Consider the following 19,226-nt stretch of genomic DNA (forward strand, 5'->3'; position numbering starts at 1 on the left):
AGAACGGTCCTAGTTTGGGGAGAGATCAGGGAAGGGTTCTCTGATGCATGCATCTGAGCTGAGGTCTGAGAGGTGGAGAGAGACACAGCCTAGATGCAGGGGTCTTCAAACTACGGCCCGCGGGCCACATGCGGCCCGCAGAGGAGTCTGATCCGGCCCACCAGGTTTTTTGGGCAGTGAGCGCAGCCGAGGTGTTACAGTAGGAATTAGTAGTTCATATAGTCCGGCCCTCCAGCTCTCTGAGGGACCGTGATCTGGCCCCCACTTTAAAAAGTTTGAGGACCCCTGGTAGAGGCTGGGGCCAGGCACCAGCTCTTGGTGCTTAGAGAGCGCTAATTCCCTAGCCTCCTACTTGACAGCAGCCAGTGCACATGTCTGGATCCTGATCCAGGCAAGGCTGCCCTGAAGAATAAATGAAACAGTGTGGCAGGCTGGTCCATTCAGCACTGTCATTGTCCCCAGGGAGCTGTTGCTCCCGGAGGAAGGTGAGGTGAGCTTTGAGGTCTCAGACATTTCTTGCAATGAAATGGAATTTACTTTTATTTACAAAATGTTACCCCAGCCGAAACCGGTTTGGCTCAGTGGATAGAGCATCAGTCTGCAGACTGAAAGGTCCCAGGTTCGATTCCGGTCAAGGGCATGTACGTTGGTTGAGGGCACATCCCTGGTAGGGGGTGTGCAAGAGGCAGCTGGTCGATGTTTCTCTCTCATCGACGTTTCTAGCTCTCTATCCCTCTCCCTTCCTCTCTGTAAAAAAATCAATAAAATATATTTTAAAAAAATGTTACCCCAAATCAATGAAGAGGCTCCACCTGGCCTGCGGAGCTGAGAGTCAGCCACTGCAGCCTGGCCTCAGGTGATAGAAAGACTCTGTCTTGCTTGCCTCTGCCCTGGTCTGCATTGGTTTCACTGTCAGGAAGTTCCCCCTCACCCCCTACCCCTTACCACTACCTTCCCCAGGCTTCCATTTACCCAGCTTGACCCCACGGTGGAATAAAAGCACCTTTTCACTAATTTTATTTATTTTTAATTATATTTTTTATTGATTTCAGACAGGAAGGGAGAGGGTGAGGGAGAGAGAGAAACAGCAATGATGAGGGAGAATCATTGATCGGCTGCCTCCTGCGTTCCCCTTACTGGGGATCGAGCCCACAACCCATGACTGGAATCGAACCTGGAACCCTTCAGTCTGCAGGCCGACACTCTATCCACTGAGCCAAACCAGTCAGGGCCCCTTATTGTCTTTTGCCTGGACTGGTGCAGTAGTGGCCAACTGGGCTGGGCGCTTCCCTCTGGCATTTGTTCTCCTCATGGGCTCCCCACGGCAGCCCAAGGGGGCTGTGGCTGCCGTCTTTCGTGGCCTCAGCCGAGAGTCCCCTGGCCTCGGCTCCCCGCCCCCACTGGCCTCTCAGGCTCCTCACTTCCCCTGGCACCGTTCACTAGCCACACTGGCTCCAACCACCTTCACCGTTTCCTCTGCCCCAACTTTCTTTCCCCAATTGTCCCCACAGCTCTGACCACCCTCCTCTAAAAGAACCCTACGGGGGCCTCTGCTCTGATCTGGTCACTAGCTGTCTGTCCCCCATTCCCATCCCGGCTCCATGAGGGCAGACGCTCTCGGTCACCCCTCTCTGCATCCAGAATGCGCCTGGCGCAAACTGGGTGTGTAGTCAACTCTCTGCGAAATGCAAAAAGCAGTTCATGTCCCTCCCGGGGCACGTGGACAGAGATCAGTCAGTGGGCGACCTGCTTGCCAGAAGCCAGGACTGTGACTTATTCACCCAGGAGCCCCGGGTCCCACCTGGGCACGCAAGTGGGCGGCACAGATGTTTGCAGCCGTTGCTTCAGCTCATCAGTCAGGCGGTTCTTGGCCGTAGGTCTGTGTGGGGAAAGCAGCGTTGCTCAATCAGGCCTGTGATAAGGTGTCAAAAGCCAGCGGAGTGCGGGCCCTGGGTGTGGCTCTGTCTGCTGGGAGGTGGGACTGGGGGTGCCCTGGGGTGGGTGATCGGGAGTGGGAACTGGGGACAGAAGACAGGCCAGCTTCCTCCCTCCCTTCACTTGTCAGCTCTGACCAGCACCCCCCGCCCGCTGACCTTGGCCATGAGGCCGCCGTGGCCACAAGTTCACTGCGGATTTGGCAGAGCGCCACAGCCGCCATGCCGCCGTGCAGCCCTGTGCGTCTGCTTTTGTAGGGAGGCCGCTCTGCTTGGGGTCCTGGGCACCTACAGGGCAGGAAGTGGCATGGGAAGCAACTCGGGGGCTTTCCAGAAACCGGGGAGTTCTGGGAAGCCTAAGTGAATGGCGTCTGGCTGGGACGGGGCAAGATGGGGCTCGTGCAGCTCTGTGTTCATGGCTCCTGGATCCGCCATGCTCCCTCTTCACCCCTGGGCCTTCGCATGGCTCTCCCCTCTCCCCGAAAATAGCCTTTCTGTTCCTCTCCAACCGGTGGGGCCTGCTGGTTCCCTTCAGCCTCAGCCCAGAGGTCCCTCTCTTCAGGACTGATCTGAGTCCAGCTGGACGTCTGAGCCTGGAACTTCTCCCTGGGGGCCTCTTTCTTCCCCTCCTGCCCCAGCCGTCACCCTCGGGGCAGACGGGACAGCCCGCTGCCCAGGCCTGAGCCGCGGTTTGCACACAGAGATGCGCTCACAGCTGAGCGAGCAGTTGCGCTGCCTGGAGCTGCAGGGGGAGCTGCGGCGGGAGCTGCTGCAGGAGCTGTCGGAGTTCATGCGGCGCAGGGCTGAGGTGGAGCTGGAGTACTCCAGGGGCCTGGACAAGCTGGCCGAGCGCTTCTCTGGCCGAGGAGGCCGCCTGGGGGGCAGCAGCCGCGAGCACCAAAGCTTCCGGTAGGTCCTGGTGGGCTGGATGGCCGTGGCCGGGCTCAAGCCCCGCTCCCAGGCTGAGTGCCCCTCTGTCCCCAGGAAGGAGCCGACCCTCCTGTCGTCCTTGCACTGCTGGGCCGTGTTGCTGCAGCAGACGCGGCAGCAGAGCCGGGACAGTGCGGCCCTCAGCGAGGTGCTGGCCGGGCCGCTGGTCCAGCGCCTGAGTCACATTGCGGACGATGTGGGGCGGATAGTCAAGAAGGTAAGGCCCAGGCCCTGGCTGGTTTGGCTCAGTGGATAGAGCATGTGCCTTCGGATGAAGGGTCCCGGGTTTGATTCCAGTCAAGGGCACATGCCCAGGTTGTGGGCTCCATCCCCAGTGGGAGGGAGCTGATCTATGATTCTCTTTCATCATGGATGTTTCTATCTCTCCCTCTCTCTCTGAAATCAATAAAAATATAAAAATAAATAGATAAATTAATTAATTAAAAAGAAGGTAAGGCCCTGCCTGGCCGGTGTGGCTCAGTGGTTGAACATCAACCTATGAACCAGGAGGTCACAGATAGATTCCTGGTCATGGCACATGCCTGCGTTGCAGGCTCCATCCCAGTGTAGGGTGTACAGGGGGCAGCCAATCAATGATTCTCTCTCATCATTGATGTTTCTATCGCTCTCTCCCTCTCCCTTCCTCTCTGGAATTAATACAAATATATTTTTTTTAAAAAGAAGGTAAGCCCTGACCCTGGGTCTAGGAGGGGTGAATGGCCTCAGGATCTATCAAGGGCAGCCTGTGGGGACACACTCCAGAGGCATCAGGCCTGGGAGGGCGAAGGGACCAAATGGCTGTCAGGCCTGGGTGCCACGCTGAGGTGCAGTGACCATCCCAGGGCAGCGGTGGGTCCCGCACGGGGTCAGTGATCCTGTCACGTTTCCCCTTCTCCCCAGAGTAAGGATCTGGAGCAGAAGCTGCAGGAAGACCTCCTGGAGGTGGTGTCTGAGCTGCAGACGGTGAGGCTGCCAATGAGAGGGAGGCTCTCATTACATCTCTGCCCCCCCCCCCACCTCCCGCCAGGCCCGAGGAGGAGGATGGGGGCCCAAGGACCGCAAGCATGGCCCCTTCTCCCTGCTCTGGGCTCAGGCTGGGTGGGCTGGGGGCTCATATGGGATTGCCTTACTCTCTGAGTAAGTCTGAGGCCCCGTCGGGTTGGGAGGAGGACGGGGAGGGCTGGCTGTGGCCTTGGCCTTCAGCGGGGCTGCCTGGCCTTGGGCCCCCCTCCAGGCCAAGAAGACATACCAGTCGTACCACACGGAGAGCATGAACGCTGAGGCCAAGCTCCGGGAAGCCGAGCGGCAGGAGGAGAAGCGGGCTGGCCGTAGTCCTGCTCCTGCCACGGCCACGGCCACCACCGAGGCAGGGCCCCTGCGCAAGACCTCTGTCAAGAAGGGATCACGGCTGGTAGAAAAGGTGGGCCTGGAGGCCATGGCTCCTGGCCTTTGTCCCTTCGAGCCGTGGCCCTGACCGGGGCCTGCTAGAAGGTGGCGCAGAGAGGGGGAAGGCAGAGCTGCGGAGGGGAGAGCTACAGACCTGTGGCAGGGCTGTAAGAGGAGGGATGGGCTGAGCCTCGTCAGTCCTGCTGGCTCTGGAGGGCTCATGCTGGGGTGGAGCACAGAGAGGTCAGGAGGATGGTGGCTGTCTGCCCCATGCTCTTAGCTGCCTGCCCCCCAGCCCATCAGAGGCAAAGAGAACTCTCACCCTCCCTGCCTCCTGCAGTGCCGTGAGGTTTCAGAGGCGCGGGGAGACACTGAGAGAGGGTGCTGGGGTGATGGGCTGGGATAAGGAGCATTTGAAGAGAGGCTGGAGAGGTTGAGGGTGGCAGGGATACCAGAATGGAGAGGCGCCAAGCTGGGAACAGCTGAGGTGGAGGGGTTGCCAGCCCGAGATTGCAGGGTTTGTGCACAGTCGGGAGGGGTGGGTGAGCACGTCAGGGCTTCTGGCCTCGCTGTGGAGGAGCCTGTGGGGCTTTAGGTGGAGCTGGAGGGGGTAGGGAGGGGGAAGAGTGTAGGGGCCGGCTGGGTAGATGACCCTGGCGTTCTTGACCCTGAGCAGCGTCAGGCCAAGTTCTTGGAGCACAGACTGAAGTGCACAAAGGCGCGCAACGAGTACCTGCTCAGCCTGGCCAGCGTCAACGCCGCAGTCAGCAACTACTACCTGTATGATGTCTTGGACCTCATGGACGTGAGTGCGAGGCGGACAGGCGGGGGAGCTGGTGCCCAGTGCCCTGGGGCCCGCCCGAGCCGTGTCCTTGCTCTCTCCCCAGTGCTGCGACACAGGGTTTCACTTGGCCCTGGGGCAGGTGCTCCGGAGTTACACGGCTGCCGAGAGCCGCACCCAGGCCTCCCAGATGCAGGGCCTGGGCAGCCTGGAGGAGGCGGTGGAGGCCCTAGATCCTCCAGGGGACAAGGCCAAGGTGCTGGAGGTGCACTCAGTGGCCTTCTGCCCCCCGCAGCGTTTTGACTACCAGCCCCACGAGGGGGATGAGGTGAGGGTCACCGCCCCTGCCCCTTAGTGCCCCCGGCATGGACACCAAGGTCTTTGCATTTTCTGCCCTTCAGGTAAGTCAATGAATTTCGCTTCGCTAAGGGGTGGAAACTCCTGAATGTAGCTTATTTCTTGGACCCTCATTCAATGGCCTTGAGGCAAATGAGGTCTTCACGCTTGCATTGGAAGCAAACGAATTTCTGCGGCTCATGGCAGTTCATCCAGCTCATGAACACCCACCTACCGCAAAGGCAAACACAGTAAAAATATCACCAGTGTTGACCTAACAGGTTTAGCTCAGTGGATAGAGCGTCAGCCTGTGGACTCAAGAGTCCCAGGTTCCATTCCAGTCAAGGGCATGTACCTTGGTTGCAGGCACATCCCCAGTAGGGGGAGTGCAGGAGGCAGCTAATCGATGTTTCTCATTCATGTTTTTAATTCTATCTTTCTCCTTTCCTCTCTGTAACAAATCAATAAAGTATATTAAAAAATATATCATCAGTGTTGACACCAGGTGGGCTTATGGCTGTCCATATAGTCTTCTTCCAATTGTTCTGTATGTTTTAGACATACCGTAACAGACTTGGAGGGAAAGAAACCATACAAGCAGTAAAATATAACTAGGAGTTGTTGGTGGGTTTTTTGTTTTTTTTTTAAATATGTTTTTATTGGTTTCAGAGAGGAAGGGAGAGGGAGAGAAAAATAGAAACATCAATGATGAGAGAGATTCTTGATCGTCTGCCTCCAGTACACCCTCCACACTGGGGATTGAGTCCGAAACCCAGGCATGTGTACTGACTGGAATTGAACCTGGGACCCTTCAGTCTGCAGGTGGATGGTCTATCCACTGAGCCAAACTAGCTAAGGCTAGGCATCTTTATATATATAATTGATTTCAGAGAGGAAGGGAGAAGAAGAGAGAGTGAGAAACATCAATGATGAGAGCGAATCATTGATAAGCTGTCTCCTGCACACCCCCCACTGGGGATTGAGCCCACAACCCAGCCATGTGCCCTGACCAAGAATCAGACCGTGACCTCCTGGTTCATAGGCCAACATTCAACCACTGAGCCATGCCAGCCGGCTCTGCACTATTTTTTTACTTGTCTCTGCAGTATTTTTTCCTTTACCAGTTTATCCTAATGGGCATTGCTCATGGACTGGCATTACATGGAGCTATCAGTTATTTCATGTGTCTTTTGACCAAAATAATGATTGAAAAAGTTAAAGGGGCCAAGACCGGTTTGGCTCAGTGGATAGAGCATTGGCCTGCGGACTGAAGGGTCCCGGGTTCGATTCCCTTCAAGGGAATGTACCTTGGTTGCGGGCACATCCCCAGTGGGGGGTGTGCAAGAGGCAGCTGATCGATGTTTCTCTTTCATCGATGTTTCTAACTTTCTATCCCTCTCTCTTCCTCTTTGTAAAAAAATCAATAAAATATATTTTTAAAAAAAAGAAAAAAGAAAAAGTCAAAGGGTACTCCAGGCTCTCAGTGGCATACAGCCATTCTTGACCTCACCCTTTCTGTTCTTGATTCCTGCTCCCCCAAAATAGCCACTTCCCCGTCTTCTAGCTGCTGCTTCTGGACCTTCTGTGTGCGTGTTCAGATTATGCAGCGGCTGCTAGTTGCTTTTCAACTTTGCACAGGCCCTGCTGACTTCCTTCCATGGATGATCGGGGTTCAGCCGCACCATATCCCTGTAATAGTCCTCTCGACCTGTCCATTGTGCCAGGCGATCTGTGCGCTCCCTCTTATTTTCACTTTTTAAAAAAATATATATATATTTCGCCGAAACCGGTTTGGCTCAGCGGTAGAGCGTCAGTCTGCGGACTGAAAGGTCCCAGGTTCAATTCCGGTCAGGGGCATGTACGTTGGTTGCGGGCACATCCCCAGTAGGGGGTGTATATATATATATAATTGATTTTTTACAGAGAGGAAAGGAGAGAGATAGAGAGCTAGAAACGTCAATGAGAGAGAATCATTGACCAGCTGCCTCCTGCACACCCCCTACTGGGGATGTGCCCGCAACCAACGTACATGCCCCTGACCGGAATCGAACCTGGGACCCTTCAGTCCGCAGACCGACGCTCTATCCACTGAGCCAAACCGGTTTTCACTTTTTAAAATATATTTTTAACTTTTTAAAATATATTTTTAGCTTATTTTCACTTTTTAAAATATATTTTTATTGATTTCAGAGAGAGGAAGGGAGGAGGAGAGAGAGAGACGGAACCATTAGTGATGATAGAGAATCATTGGCTGCCTCTTGCATGCCTGAAACTAACATAAAAATCATATTGACTGTCAACTGTCATTGAAAAAGAAAAGAAAACCAGACTGAGACTTCCTGTAGTTACATGTTGGACCTCATGGGTTAATTCTCTAATTTCCTTATCTATGCTTTCTATTTCCACATCACTAAGCCTTTTAATTCTGCTTTCTGAGAGATTTCTTCAACGACCTCTTCCAACCCCTTGTTGAATTTTTTTTAAAGTGTACTTTCATATTTTGTTTCTAAGAGTTCTGTTTTCTTTTACAAGTTTCTGTTTACAATAATCCCCTGTTCTTGTTTCATGAATACAATATCTTCTCAAATCTTTCTGCAATGTTTATTTTTGTTTGCTGGACAATTTTCTCTGTTTCTTGCATTTTCTTCCAGTATTTTAAAAAAATATATATTTTATTGATTTATTAGAGAGAGAAAGGGAGAAGGATAGAGAGCTAAAAATATCGATGAGAGAGAAACATCGATCAGCTGCCTCCTACACACACCCCACCATGGATGTGCCCACAACCAAGGTACATGCCCTTGACTGGAATCGAACCTGGGATCTCTCAGTCTGCAGGCCGACTCTCTATCCACTGAGCCAAACCGGTTTCAGCTGTTCCAGTATTTTTAAAAATTTGTTTTGATCTGTCTTCTATTTTAGAGTTTCCCCGAAATGGCTGACTTGGCCATCGTTCATATGTAAGAGGAGGCACAGAGAGGGGAATTAAATAAATGATGTGGCCCAGCCTCTGTGGCTCAGTGGTTGAGCACCGACCTATGAACCAGAAGGTCACGGTTCGATTCCCAGTTAGGACACATGCCCGGGTTGCAGGCTCCATCCCCAGTGCGGGGGCTGTGAAGGAGGCAGCCAATCTATGATTCTTAATGTTTCTATCCCTCTCTCCCTCTCCCTTCCTCTCTGAAATCAATTTTTTAAAATGTGATGTGTGTGAGCAGAGCTGATCAACAGTGCCCTTCCCCACAGGGTGGCTGGAAGGGGACTCACATCGATGCTCCGAGGGAGACCCACACCTTGGGGAACCAAGGAGGTGCATCTCAGTAAGAGGGTGCTAGGAAAAACTCTAGGACTTGAGCTAGAATGGGGGCAGGGGAGTTGGGAGAGAGGCTTGACTCTGACTTGGATGCTGATAGGAAGCAGGGGTAACTCTGAGTGTGTATGTTAATAAGTCTTATCTAGCCCTAGCCGGTTTGGCTCAGTGGCTAGAGCGTTGGCCCCTGGACTGAAGGGTTGTGGGTTCGATTCCGGTCAAGGGCACGTACCTCAGTTGTAGGCTCCAGTTGGGGCATATGTGGGAAGCAACCAATTGATGTGTCTCTCTCACATCGATATTTCTCTCTGTGTGTCTCTCCATCTCCCTTCCACTCTCTCTAAAAAAATATATATATATATATAAATCTATCCTGGGACAGAGGACAGTTTGCTGATATTTGTGGCTTGGACAGCGTTTTTGTTTCTGTTTGTGCTCAGACATGATTACAAGGTGGTCATGCTTTTGTCTTCACCCCCCCTGGTCACAGAGGGGCCTTGTCTGACGCTGATGCTCTCTGACATTCCTTATGTTCAGTGGGACAGCACCAAGCCCCAGCTGTGAGTGGCCGGCCGGCTCCAGATGGCGGCGGCTGCCTGCTCTTTCTCATCAGTAGGGAGTTTCGTCACCTTCAGCTGTGACTAGTGTCCCCGAGTCCAGCATTCCTCTGATTTATCCTTTCCCGAGAGTCAATCTCTAGCTTGCCGCTATTCGTGTGGGTTTTGAGAAGGTGGGACTTCTAACCTCAGTGCTCCCTATGGCCTGGATAGTCTTTAAAAAAAATTATTTATTAAATTGATTGGGGTGGCATTGGTCAACATAAACATATAGGTTTCATGTGTGGGGTTCTATGTTACAAGATCTGTATATTGCACTGTGTGCCCACGACCCAAATTCAAATCTCCCGTCACCTTATATTAGGACCCTCTTGTCTCCCCACCCTCTTCTCTCTGGCAACCACCACACTGCTGTTTGTGTTCAAATGTTTCGGTTTTATTTTTTTAATTTATTTAAAAAAATGTATTTTATTGATTTTTCACAGAGAGGAAGGGGGAGTTAGAAACATCGATGAGAGAGAAACATTGATCAGCTGCCTCCTGCACACCCCCTACTGGGTATGTACCCACAACCAATGTACATACCCTTGACTGGAATCGAACCTGGGACCTTTAAGTCCGCAAGCCAATGCTCTATCCACTGAGCCAAACCGGTCAGGGCGCATATGTTTCAGTTTTATATCCCACATATGAGTTGGAATATTTTTACATTTTGTTGAGTCTTTTTTGATCATATGGTTCGTAGCTTTTTCTGACTGACTTATTTCACTTAGCATAATGTTCTCAAGGTCCATCCATGTTGTTGCAAATGGCGCTATTTCATCCTTGTTATGGCTGAGTAGTATTCATTTGTGTATATGGACCACCTTTTCTTTATCCAGTCCTCTATCGAGGGACACTTTGGTTGTCTCCATGTCTTGGCCACCATGAATAATGCTGTAATGAACACAGGGGTATATATATCTTTGCAAATACATGATTCTGAGTTTTTTTGGATCTATACCCAGCAGAGGGATTGCTGGTCATATGGTAGCTCTATTCTTAATTTCCCCCCCAAAATTTTATTGATTTTTTAGAGAGAGGAAGGGAGAGGGATAGAGAGTTAGAAACATCGATGAGAGAGAAATATCAATCAGCTGCCTCCTGCACACCCCCTACTGGGGATGTGCCCGCAACCAAGGTATGTTCCCTTGACCGGAATCTAACCTGGGACCCTTCAGTTTGCAGGTCGACGCTCTACCCACTGAGCCAAATCGGGCATCTATTCTTAAATTTTTGAGGAATCACCAGACTGCTTTCATAGTGGTTATTCCAGTCTACTACCCTGTTTCCCCGAAAATAAGACAGTGTCTTATATTAATTTTTTCTCCCAAAGTTGCGCTAGGTCTTATTTTCAGGGGATGTCTTATCTTTCCATGTGCTAGGTCTTATTTTCATAGGATGTCTTATTTTCGGGAAACACGGTAGTACATTCCCACTATCAGTGAATGAGGGTTCCCTTTTTCCACAATCTCTCCAGCACTTATTGCTTATCTTGTTGATGATGGCCACTCTAACAGGTGTGAGGTGGTATCTCATTATAGTTTTGATTTACATTTCCCTGATTGCCAGTGAGGTTAAACATCTTTTCATATATCTATCGGCTGTTTGTATGTCTTCTTGGGAGAGGTGTATTTTCAGGTCCTCTGCCCACTTCTTGATTGGGTTGTTTGTTTGGTTGGTGTTGAGTTTAATGAGTCCTTTATATATTTTGGAAACTAAACTAAACCTTGGTTGGAGCTACTGTTTCAATTATCATTTCCCATCTGGTTGGCTGCCTGCTTGTTTTGTTGTCCATTTCTTTTGCTGTGCAGAAGCTTTTTAGTTTGATATAATCCCATTCATTTATTTTTGCCTTTGCCTCCCTTGCCTTTAGGGTCAAGTTCATAAAATGTTCTCTTTTACCAAGGTCCATAAGTTTGGTACCTATATTTTCTTTTTTTAAAAAATATATTTTATTGATTTTGTACAGAGAGGAAGGGAGAGAGATAGAGAGTTAGAAGCATCGATGAGAGAGTCATCGATCAGCTGCCTCTTGCACACCCCCTACTGGGGATATGCCCGCAACCAAGGTACATGCCCTTGACCGGAATTGAACCTGGGTCCCTTCAGTCCCCAAGCCGACGCTCTATCCATTGAGCCAAACCGGTTTCGGCTCTATATTTTCTTTTATGTGACTTGTTGTTACAGGTCATATAGTTAGGTCTTTGGTCCATTTTGAATTAATTTTTGACCACGGGGACAAACTGTAATCCAGTTTCATTCAGTTGCATGTGGCTTTCCAGTTTTTCTAGCACCATTTTATTGAAGAGACTATCTTTACTCCATTGTGTGTTTCTGGCTTCTTTGTTGAAAATTATGTCCATATACATGTAGATTTTTAAAAAATATTTTTATTTATTTCAGAGAAGAAGGGAGAGGGAGAGAGAGAGAGATAGAAACATCAATGAAGAGAGTGAATCATTGATCGGCTGCCTCCTGCATGTCCCCTACTGGAAATTGAGCCCACACCTGGGCATGTGCCCTTAACTGGAATCGAACCCAAGACCATTCAGTCCGCAGGCCGATGCTCCATCCACCGAGCCAAACCAGCTAGGGCTATATACATGTGGTTTTAAATATATATATTTTATTGATTTCAGAGATGAAGGGAGAGGGAGAGAGAAAACACCAATGATGAGAGAGAATCATTGATTGGCTGCCTGCATGCCCCATACTGGGGACCACGCCCACAACCTGGGCATGGGCCCTGATGGGGAATCAAACGGTGACCTCTGGGTTCTTAGGTCGATGTTCAACCATTTAGCCATGCCAGTAGGGCGTACACGTGGTTTTATAGCTGGGCTCTCTATTCTGTTCCATTGGTCTGTGTGTCTTTTTCTCTGACAATACCATGCTGTTTTGATTATCAAAGCTCGGTAGTATAATTTGAAGCCAAGTAGTGTGATATCTCTAGCTTCATTCTTTTTAAAAATATATATATTTTATTGATTTTTTACAGAGAGGAAGGGAGAGGGATAGAGAGTTAGAAATATCGATGAGAGAGAAACATCGATCAGCTGCCTCTTGCACACCCCCTACTGGGGATGTGCCCACGACCAATGTACATGCCCTTGACTGGAATTGAACCTGGGATCCCTCAGTCTGCAGGCCGATGCTCTATCCACTGAGCCAAACCGTTTTCGGCTCTATCTTCATTCTTTTTTCTCAGGATTGCTTTGGCTATTTTGGATCCTTTGTGGTTCCATACCAATCTTTAAAAAATGACATTGGGATTTTGATGGGGATTGCATTAAATCAATATATCGCTTTGGGTAATATGGCCATTTTAACTATGATGATTCTTTCAATCCATGAGCATGGAATATTTTTCCATTTTATTGTGTCTTTTTTATCTATTTTAATAATGCTTTGTAACGTTCAGTATATAGATCCTTCATGTTCTTTGTTAAGTTTCTTCCTAGGTATTTTATTCTTTCGGTTGCAATTGTAAAAGAAATTGTTTGGGGGGGGGGGTTACTTTTTGTGTTTTTTTGTGTTTTTTTTTTCTAAATTAAAAAAAAATATATATATATATTATTGATTTTTTACAGAGAGGAAGAGAGAGGGATAGAGAGTCAGAAACATCGATGAGAGAGAATCATCGACCAGCTGCCTCTTGCACACACTAGGGATGTGGCCGCAACCAAGGTACATGCCCTTGACTGGAATTGAACCCGGGACCCTTCAGTTCGCAGGCCGACGATCTATTCACCGAGCCAAACCGGCCTCGGCTCTAAATATATTTTTATTGATTTCAGAGAGGAAGGGAGAAGGATAGAGAAATAAAAATATCAATGATGAGAGAGAACCATTGATCGGCTGCATGAGCCTTCACCCCAGGCATGTGCCTTTCACCAGAATTGAACCCGGGACCCTTCAGTCCACAGGCTGACGCTCATCCACTGAGCCAAACCGGCTAGGGCAGGAATTGTTCTCTTTTTCTTCATTTGTTTTTCTGAAGTTTTGTTGTTAGTATACAGGAAGGCAGTGGATTTTTTAAATTATGCATTTTTTATTGATTAAGTTATTGCAAATGTGTTTTTATCGCCCCAATATCCCCTTATCCCCCCAGTCCTGCCCTCGCCCTCGCCCTCGCCCCCTGTTGTCTGTGTCCATTGCAAGAAAGGCGATGGATTTTTGCACATTGATTCTGTATCCTGTAACTTGACTGTATTTGTTTATTGTTTCCAATAATTTTTTTTTTGTGGAGATGTTTTTATCATTATAGTAAAATATACATAAAATTTACCATTTTTAAAGTGTACAGTTCAGTGGCATTAAGCACATGAACCACAACTGCCATCCACCTCCACACCTTTTTCCTCTTCCCAGACTGAAACTCTGTTCCCGTTAGCCACTTAATCCTGCTTTCCCCTCCCCCAGCCCCTGGCACCCACTAATCTCCTTTCTGTCTCTATGGAGTTGCTTCTTCTGGACATTTTATGTAAATAGACTCCTGGAATACACGGCCTTTGTGTCTGGCTTCTTTCACTCAATAGAATGTCTTCAGGGTTCACCCACCTTGTAGCCGGGATCAGCCAGGACTTCATTCATTTTCATGCCTGAATACCATTCTATTTAGCGTGGATGCGCCGCACTTGCTGATCCATTCAGCGGCTGCTGGGTGCTTGGGCTGCTGCTGCCTTCGGGCTGTTGTGAGTGTGCAGCCATGAGCATCCGTGCGCAAGTCTGGGTGTGCTCCTTTCTCTGGGGGCGGCGCCCTTGCTATTGTTCAGAGGCAGATGTACAAAGCGTCAAGGCCTGCTGGTCCTGTACCAGAGGCAGCGGAATGCGCTCAGTTCCCTGGTGCCCCGCAGACCTCAGTGCCAGCCCCTGCCCCACCCCCACGTCTGAGCTCTCTGTCTGCAGGCTCGGCCCCAGTTCCCTGATGCTGTCCCTTGCAGGTGGCTGAGATCCGGGTGGAGGTGGAGCTGCGGGACGAGATTCTACCCAGAGCCCAGAATATCCAGAGCCGCCTGAACGGAAAGACCATAGAGACAGAGGAGGTATGAAAGGCCCGGCCCGGCGTGGGGGATAGGGACTTGGAAACATGGAACCAGATGGCCATAGCCTCCCTTCCTTTTCCTTCAGAGTTGGATTCTTTAAAAAATATATATATATATTTTATTGATATTTTACAGAGAGTAAGGGAGAGGGACAGAGAGCTAGAAACATTGATAAGAGAGAAACATCGATCAGCTGCCTCCTGCACACCCCTACCGGGGATGTGCCCGCAACCAAGGTACATGCTCCTGACCGGAATCGAACCTGGAGCCCTTCAGTCCGCAGGCCGGCAGTCTATTCACTGAGCCAAGCTGGTTTCGGCTGGATTCTTTTAAAAAAATGTATACCTTATTGGCCTAGCTGGTTTGGCTTAGTGGAAAGCATCGGCCTGAGGACCGAAGGGTCTCAGGTTTGATTCCGGTCAAGGGCATGTACCTAGGTTGCAGCTCCTCCCCGGCCTGGGTCAGGGCTCATGCAGGAGGCAACCGATCGATGTGTTTCTCTCACATCGATGTTTCTCTCTGTCTCTCCCTCTCTCTTTCATTCTATCTCTAAAAATCAATGGAAAAATATCCTCGGTGAGGATTAAAAAACATATACGTATGTATTTTTAATTGATTTCAGAGAGAGGAAGGGAGAGGGAGAGAGGGTTGGAAACATCAATGATGAGTGAGAATCATTGATTGACTGCCTCCTACACCCCCCACACTAGGGATCGAGCCCACAATCCAGGCATGTGGCCTGACCAGGAATGGAATCGTGACCTCCCGGTTCATAGGTTCAACCACTGAGCCCCACTGGCTGGGTCAGAGTTGGATTCTTGTCCCTTGCCTGTCCCCCACTTCTTCCTGCCCGGTCTCCTCCCCAGGTGAACAAGACGCTGAAGGCCACACTCCAGGCCCTGCTGGAAGTGGTGGCATTGGAGGATGGGGACATGCTTGACTCCTTCCAGGCCAGTCCCTCCACTGAGTCCCTCAAGTCCACCAGCTCCGACCCAGGAGCTCGGCAGGCGGGCCGGAGGCGGGGCCAGCAGCAGGAGACCGAATCCTTCTACATCTCGGTGGGGAGGGCCGGGCCGGGGGGCAGGGGTGGGGTACAGGGAGGGCCCAGAGCTGGGACTAAACCTGTGGGCTCTTTGGGGGGCTTTCCAGAAGCTTGAGGAGTACCTGAGTGGACGGAGCATCCTTGCCAAGCTGCAGGCCAAGCACGAGAAACTGCAGGAGGCCATTCAGCGAGGTGGGCCCCATGCCCGGCCCCCTTAGTCTCTTTCACCCCCAGGGCCAGGAGTGGCACCTGCCCTTGGCTCTCCTACCTTGGAAGCCCGCCCACCCATGCTCCTCTCTGCCCAGAGAGGTTGCTTGGCGTGAGGGAAATAATTCAGCCAGGTTCCTGGCCTCTATTGGCCCTGCTACTGCCCTTGGCCTCCAGGCCACACCTTCCTCTCTGCAGGGCCTTGCGGACCTGCTGGCCTGAGAGTCACACCAATGCTTTCTATTCCCCAGGTGACAAGGAGGAGCAGGAAGTGCCATGGTGAGTTCCTCATGAAGGGCTGGTTGGTTTCAAGGAGCTGGGGTTCTGCAGGGGTCAAGCAAGGTGTGATGGCTCCACCCCCTCTGCTGCTCATTCCCCTGTGGCCTCAATTTCCCCATTTTGCCCGGTGGGTTCTGGAATAACTCCCACGCTCCAGGGCCCTGCTTGGTTGGGCTGGGGGGCGGAGCATCCTGTTCTCCACGCCCCAAACCCTCAGAGCCAGCTCCCATCCATCACAGCGCCCAGTACACACAGAGAAAACTCCAGAAGAGCCGCCACCCCCGCCCCAGCTCCCAGTATCACCATAAACTCTTCGGGGGAGACATGGAGAAGTTTATCCAGGTACTTGCTTTGCCTCACGCTCCAACTAAATGCAGGCCCTTCCCCAGTCAGCGTAGCTCAGTGGTTGAGCGTTGACCTATGAACCAGGAGGTCACGGTTCGATTCCTGGTCAGGGCACATGCCCGGCTGCAGGCTCAATCCCCAGTATGGGGCATGCAGAAGACAGCTGATCAGCGATTCTCTCTCATCATTGGTATTTCTGTTTCTCTCTCCCTCTCCCTTCCTCTCTGAAATCAATAAAAACATGTGTAAAAATAACTAACTAAAATAAATAAATGCAGGCCTGCATTCTGGTCTCTCTCTGGCCCTGTGCCACCTCTGTGGCCCCGCTGCCTATGACCCCAGTGTCCTTTGTTGCCACGCACTTGTCAGCCCGCCTTCCTGGGTGGGTCTTTGCTGGGCCTCCACTGATGGACGGGACTGTCCTTATCTAGTCACACGCATCCACAGAGCGCCTGCGGCAGCAGCTATTATTTTTCAAGCTGTGATTATGGATGTAAACATTCTAAATAGAGTCGACAGGCTATTTCAACAAACAAATTCGAGTTTTGCAATGCTACTTGATTGGAGGTCAACATACAGAATCGGATTACATTTTCACATGCCAGCAATAAACAGCAAGGAAAATGTAGGGCTCTGCCCAAAATGGCACCGGGGACATTAGACACCGGGGAGCCAGTCTTGCATGCAGCTTGCCGGGCCTCGTTGCCAGCAACCATAATGCATTGTTAAGAGAGGACAAGTTGGCCCTAACTGGTTTGGCTCAGTGGATAGAGCATCGGCCTGCGGACTGGAGGGTCACAGGTTCGATTCCGGCCAAGGGCACATGTCTGGGTTGTGGGCTCCATCCCCAATAGGGGATGTGCAGGAGACAGCCGGTCAATGATTCTCATCATTGATGTTTCTATCTCTCCCTTACTCTCTAAAATCAATAAAGAAATATATTTTAAAGAGAGAGAGAGAGAGAGAGAGAGAGAGAGAGAGAGAGAGAGAGAGAGGAGGACAAGTTGGCCCTAGCCGATTTGGCTCAGTGGATAGAGTATCAGCCTGCGGACCAAAGGGTCCCTGGTTCAATTCTGGTCAAGGGCACATACCTTGGTTGCAGGCTCCTCCCCAACCCGGGCTCTGGTTGGGGCACGTGCAGGAGGCAACCAATCAATGTGTCTCTCCCACATCGACGTTTCTCTCTGTCTTTTCTTCTCTCTTCCACTCTCCCTAAAAATCAATGGACTTTTTTTTTTTTTTTTAAATATATTTTATTGATTTTCTACAGAGAGGAAGGGAGAGAGATAGAGAGTTAGAAACATCGATGAGAGAGTCATCGATCAGCTGCCTCTTGCACACCCCCCACCGGGGATATGCCCGCAACCAAGGTACATGCCCTTGACCGGAATCGAACCCGGGACCCTTCAGTCCCCAAGCCGACGCTCTATCCATTGAGCCAAACCGGTCCCGGCAAATCAATGGACTTTTTCCTGCCCACAGCGTACTGACTAGTCAAAGGTGCGAAAGTAATAGCTTATGTAAGTTATGCAGTCTAAATCGGGTATTTGTAAATAGTGCCAGGTAGGCCTTCTACCAATAATACTCCAAGAGTTACAGCAGCAGAGGGATTTCGAAAGAACATTTTTTTACACAGTTAATTTACCATGTAAAATTGCTGTAAATGGTAATGTATACAGATTTTCTGTCCCAACATTCCATTGTTAACTTCTTGTGAAGGCTGTTAAGTTTTAATTGCTTTCGTATGGAAAGAGATTGCAAAACTAAAAAGAACCTTGAACTGGGGGGGAAAAAATCAATGGGAAAATATCCTCGGGTGAGGATTATCAACAACAAACAAAAAAATGAGAGAGAGGACAAGACGTGAACAGGGTACCCTCTCTGTCCCCAGAGCTCAGGCCAGCCCGTGCCGCTGGTGGTGGAGAGCTGTGTCCGCTTCATTAACCTCAACGGTAAGCCTGGCACCGGCACCTGGCACCCATCTTGGGGGCGGGGGAGGCCTCGGTGCCCACCAGCCCTTTGTCCTCCCACAGGCCTGCAGCACGAGGGCATCTTCCGAGTATCGGGAGCCCAGCTTCGCATCTCAGAGATCCGCGATGCTTTTGAGAGAGGTGGGGCCAGGCGACGTGGGGTGGGGTGGGGTGGGAGGCCGGCCAGCCTGGCCGTGCTCAGCCTCCTGCCCCCGTGTTGTCTGCAGGGGAGGACCCCCTGGTGGAGGGCTGCTCGGCCGGCGACCTGGATTCGGTGGCGGGGGTCCTGAAGCTCTACTTTCGGAGCCTGGAGCCCCCCCTCTTCCCCCCAGACCTGTTCCTGGAGCTTCTGGCTTCTGCGGGTTAGGCCAGGGCCTGAGGCAGGCGGGGTGGGCAGGGCGGGTCCCCAGTGGCCTATGGCTAAAGTGGCCAGATGTCCCGCTTTGGGCGGGACAGTCCCGATTTTTAACAATTTGTCCCGTGTCCCACGGCGTTTTCAAAAAGTCCAAAAGATTCTGCCGAAACCGGTTTGGCTCAGTGGATAGAGCGTCGGCCTGTGGACTGAAAGGTCCCAGGTTCGATTCCGGTCAAGGGCATGTACCTTGGTTGTGGGCACATCCCCAGTGGGGGGTGTGCAGGAGGCAGCTGGTCGATGACTCTCTCTCATCGATGTTTCTGACTCTCTATCTCCCTTCTTCTCTGTAAAAAATCAATAAAATATATATTTTTAAAAAGTCCAAAAGATTTAAATGATTCTTTCCAAAAATCGGGACTTTTTAAAAATGCCTCAGGACGCGGGACAAATTGTTAAAAATCGGGACTGTCCCGCCAAAAGCGGGACGTCTGGTCACCTTACCTCTGGCCACACTCACGGGCTTCTCTCCTCTTGGGGTGGTGGCCTCGGTCACAGAGCTGGAGGCCCTGGAGGAGCGGGTGGAGCTGGTGAGCCGCCTCCTGGCACAGCTGCCCGGGCCGGTGCTGGTGGTACTGCGCTACCTCTTCACCTTCCTCAGCCAGTGAGTGCTTCTGGGGGGCCAGGGCGGCTGCCCAGGGGGGTGCGGG

General features: G+C 50.9%; 1 protein-coding gene across 3 annotated transcripts in view; it reads left to right on the top strand.

Annotated features, from left to right (window-relative positions):
* Positions 1 to 19,226, top strand: part of ARHGAP4 (Rho GTPase activating protein 4) — a 28,278-nt gene that overhangs the window by 4,817 nt on the left and 4,235 nt on the right. For 2 of the 3 annotated variants that reach the window (XM_084871050.1, XM_084871049.1), the window contains 15 exons: positions 2,636 to 2,843; positions 2,919 to 3,081; positions 3,765 to 3,827; positions 4,099 to 4,284; positions 4,927 to 5,055; positions 5,138 to 5,359; positions 14,220 to 14,321; positions 15,188 to 15,379; positions 15,471 to 15,555; positions 15,822 to 15,849; positions 16,089 to 16,191; positions 18,086 to 18,146; positions 18,228 to 18,305; positions 18,392 to 18,526; positions 19,075 to 19,180. In XM_084871050.1, coding sequence (XP_084727176.1) covers positions 2,638 to 2,843; positions 2,919 to 3,081; positions 3,765 to 3,827; positions 4,099 to 4,284; positions 4,927 to 5,055; positions 5,138 to 5,359; positions 14,220 to 14,321; positions 15,188 to 15,379; positions 15,471 to 15,555; positions 15,822 to 15,849; positions 16,089 to 16,191; positions 18,086 to 18,146; positions 18,228 to 18,305; positions 18,392 to 18,526; positions 19,075 to 19,180 — 1,859 coding nt within the window. In that variant the 5' untranslated portion in view covers positions 2,636 to 2,637. The remainder of the gene's footprint in view (positions 1 to 2,635; positions 2,844 to 2,918; positions 3,082 to 3,764; positions 3,828 to 4,098; positions 4,285 to 4,926; positions 5,056 to 5,137; positions 5,360 to 14,219; positions 14,322 to 15,187; positions 15,380 to 15,470; positions 15,556 to 15,821; positions 15,850 to 16,088; positions 16,192 to 18,085; positions 18,147 to 18,227; positions 18,306 to 18,391; positions 18,527 to 19,074; positions 19,181 to 19,226) is intronic. The other variant, XM_084871051.1, reaches the window with a different exon arrangement.

Source organism: Pipistrellus hanaki (genome assembly GCF_964339955.1).
Source record: "Pipistrellus hanaki genome assembly, chromosome: X".
In the NCBI taxonomy this organism is placed as follows: Eukaryota; Metazoa; Chordata; class Mammalia; order Chiroptera; family Vespertilionidae; genus Pipistrellus; species Pipistrellus hanaki.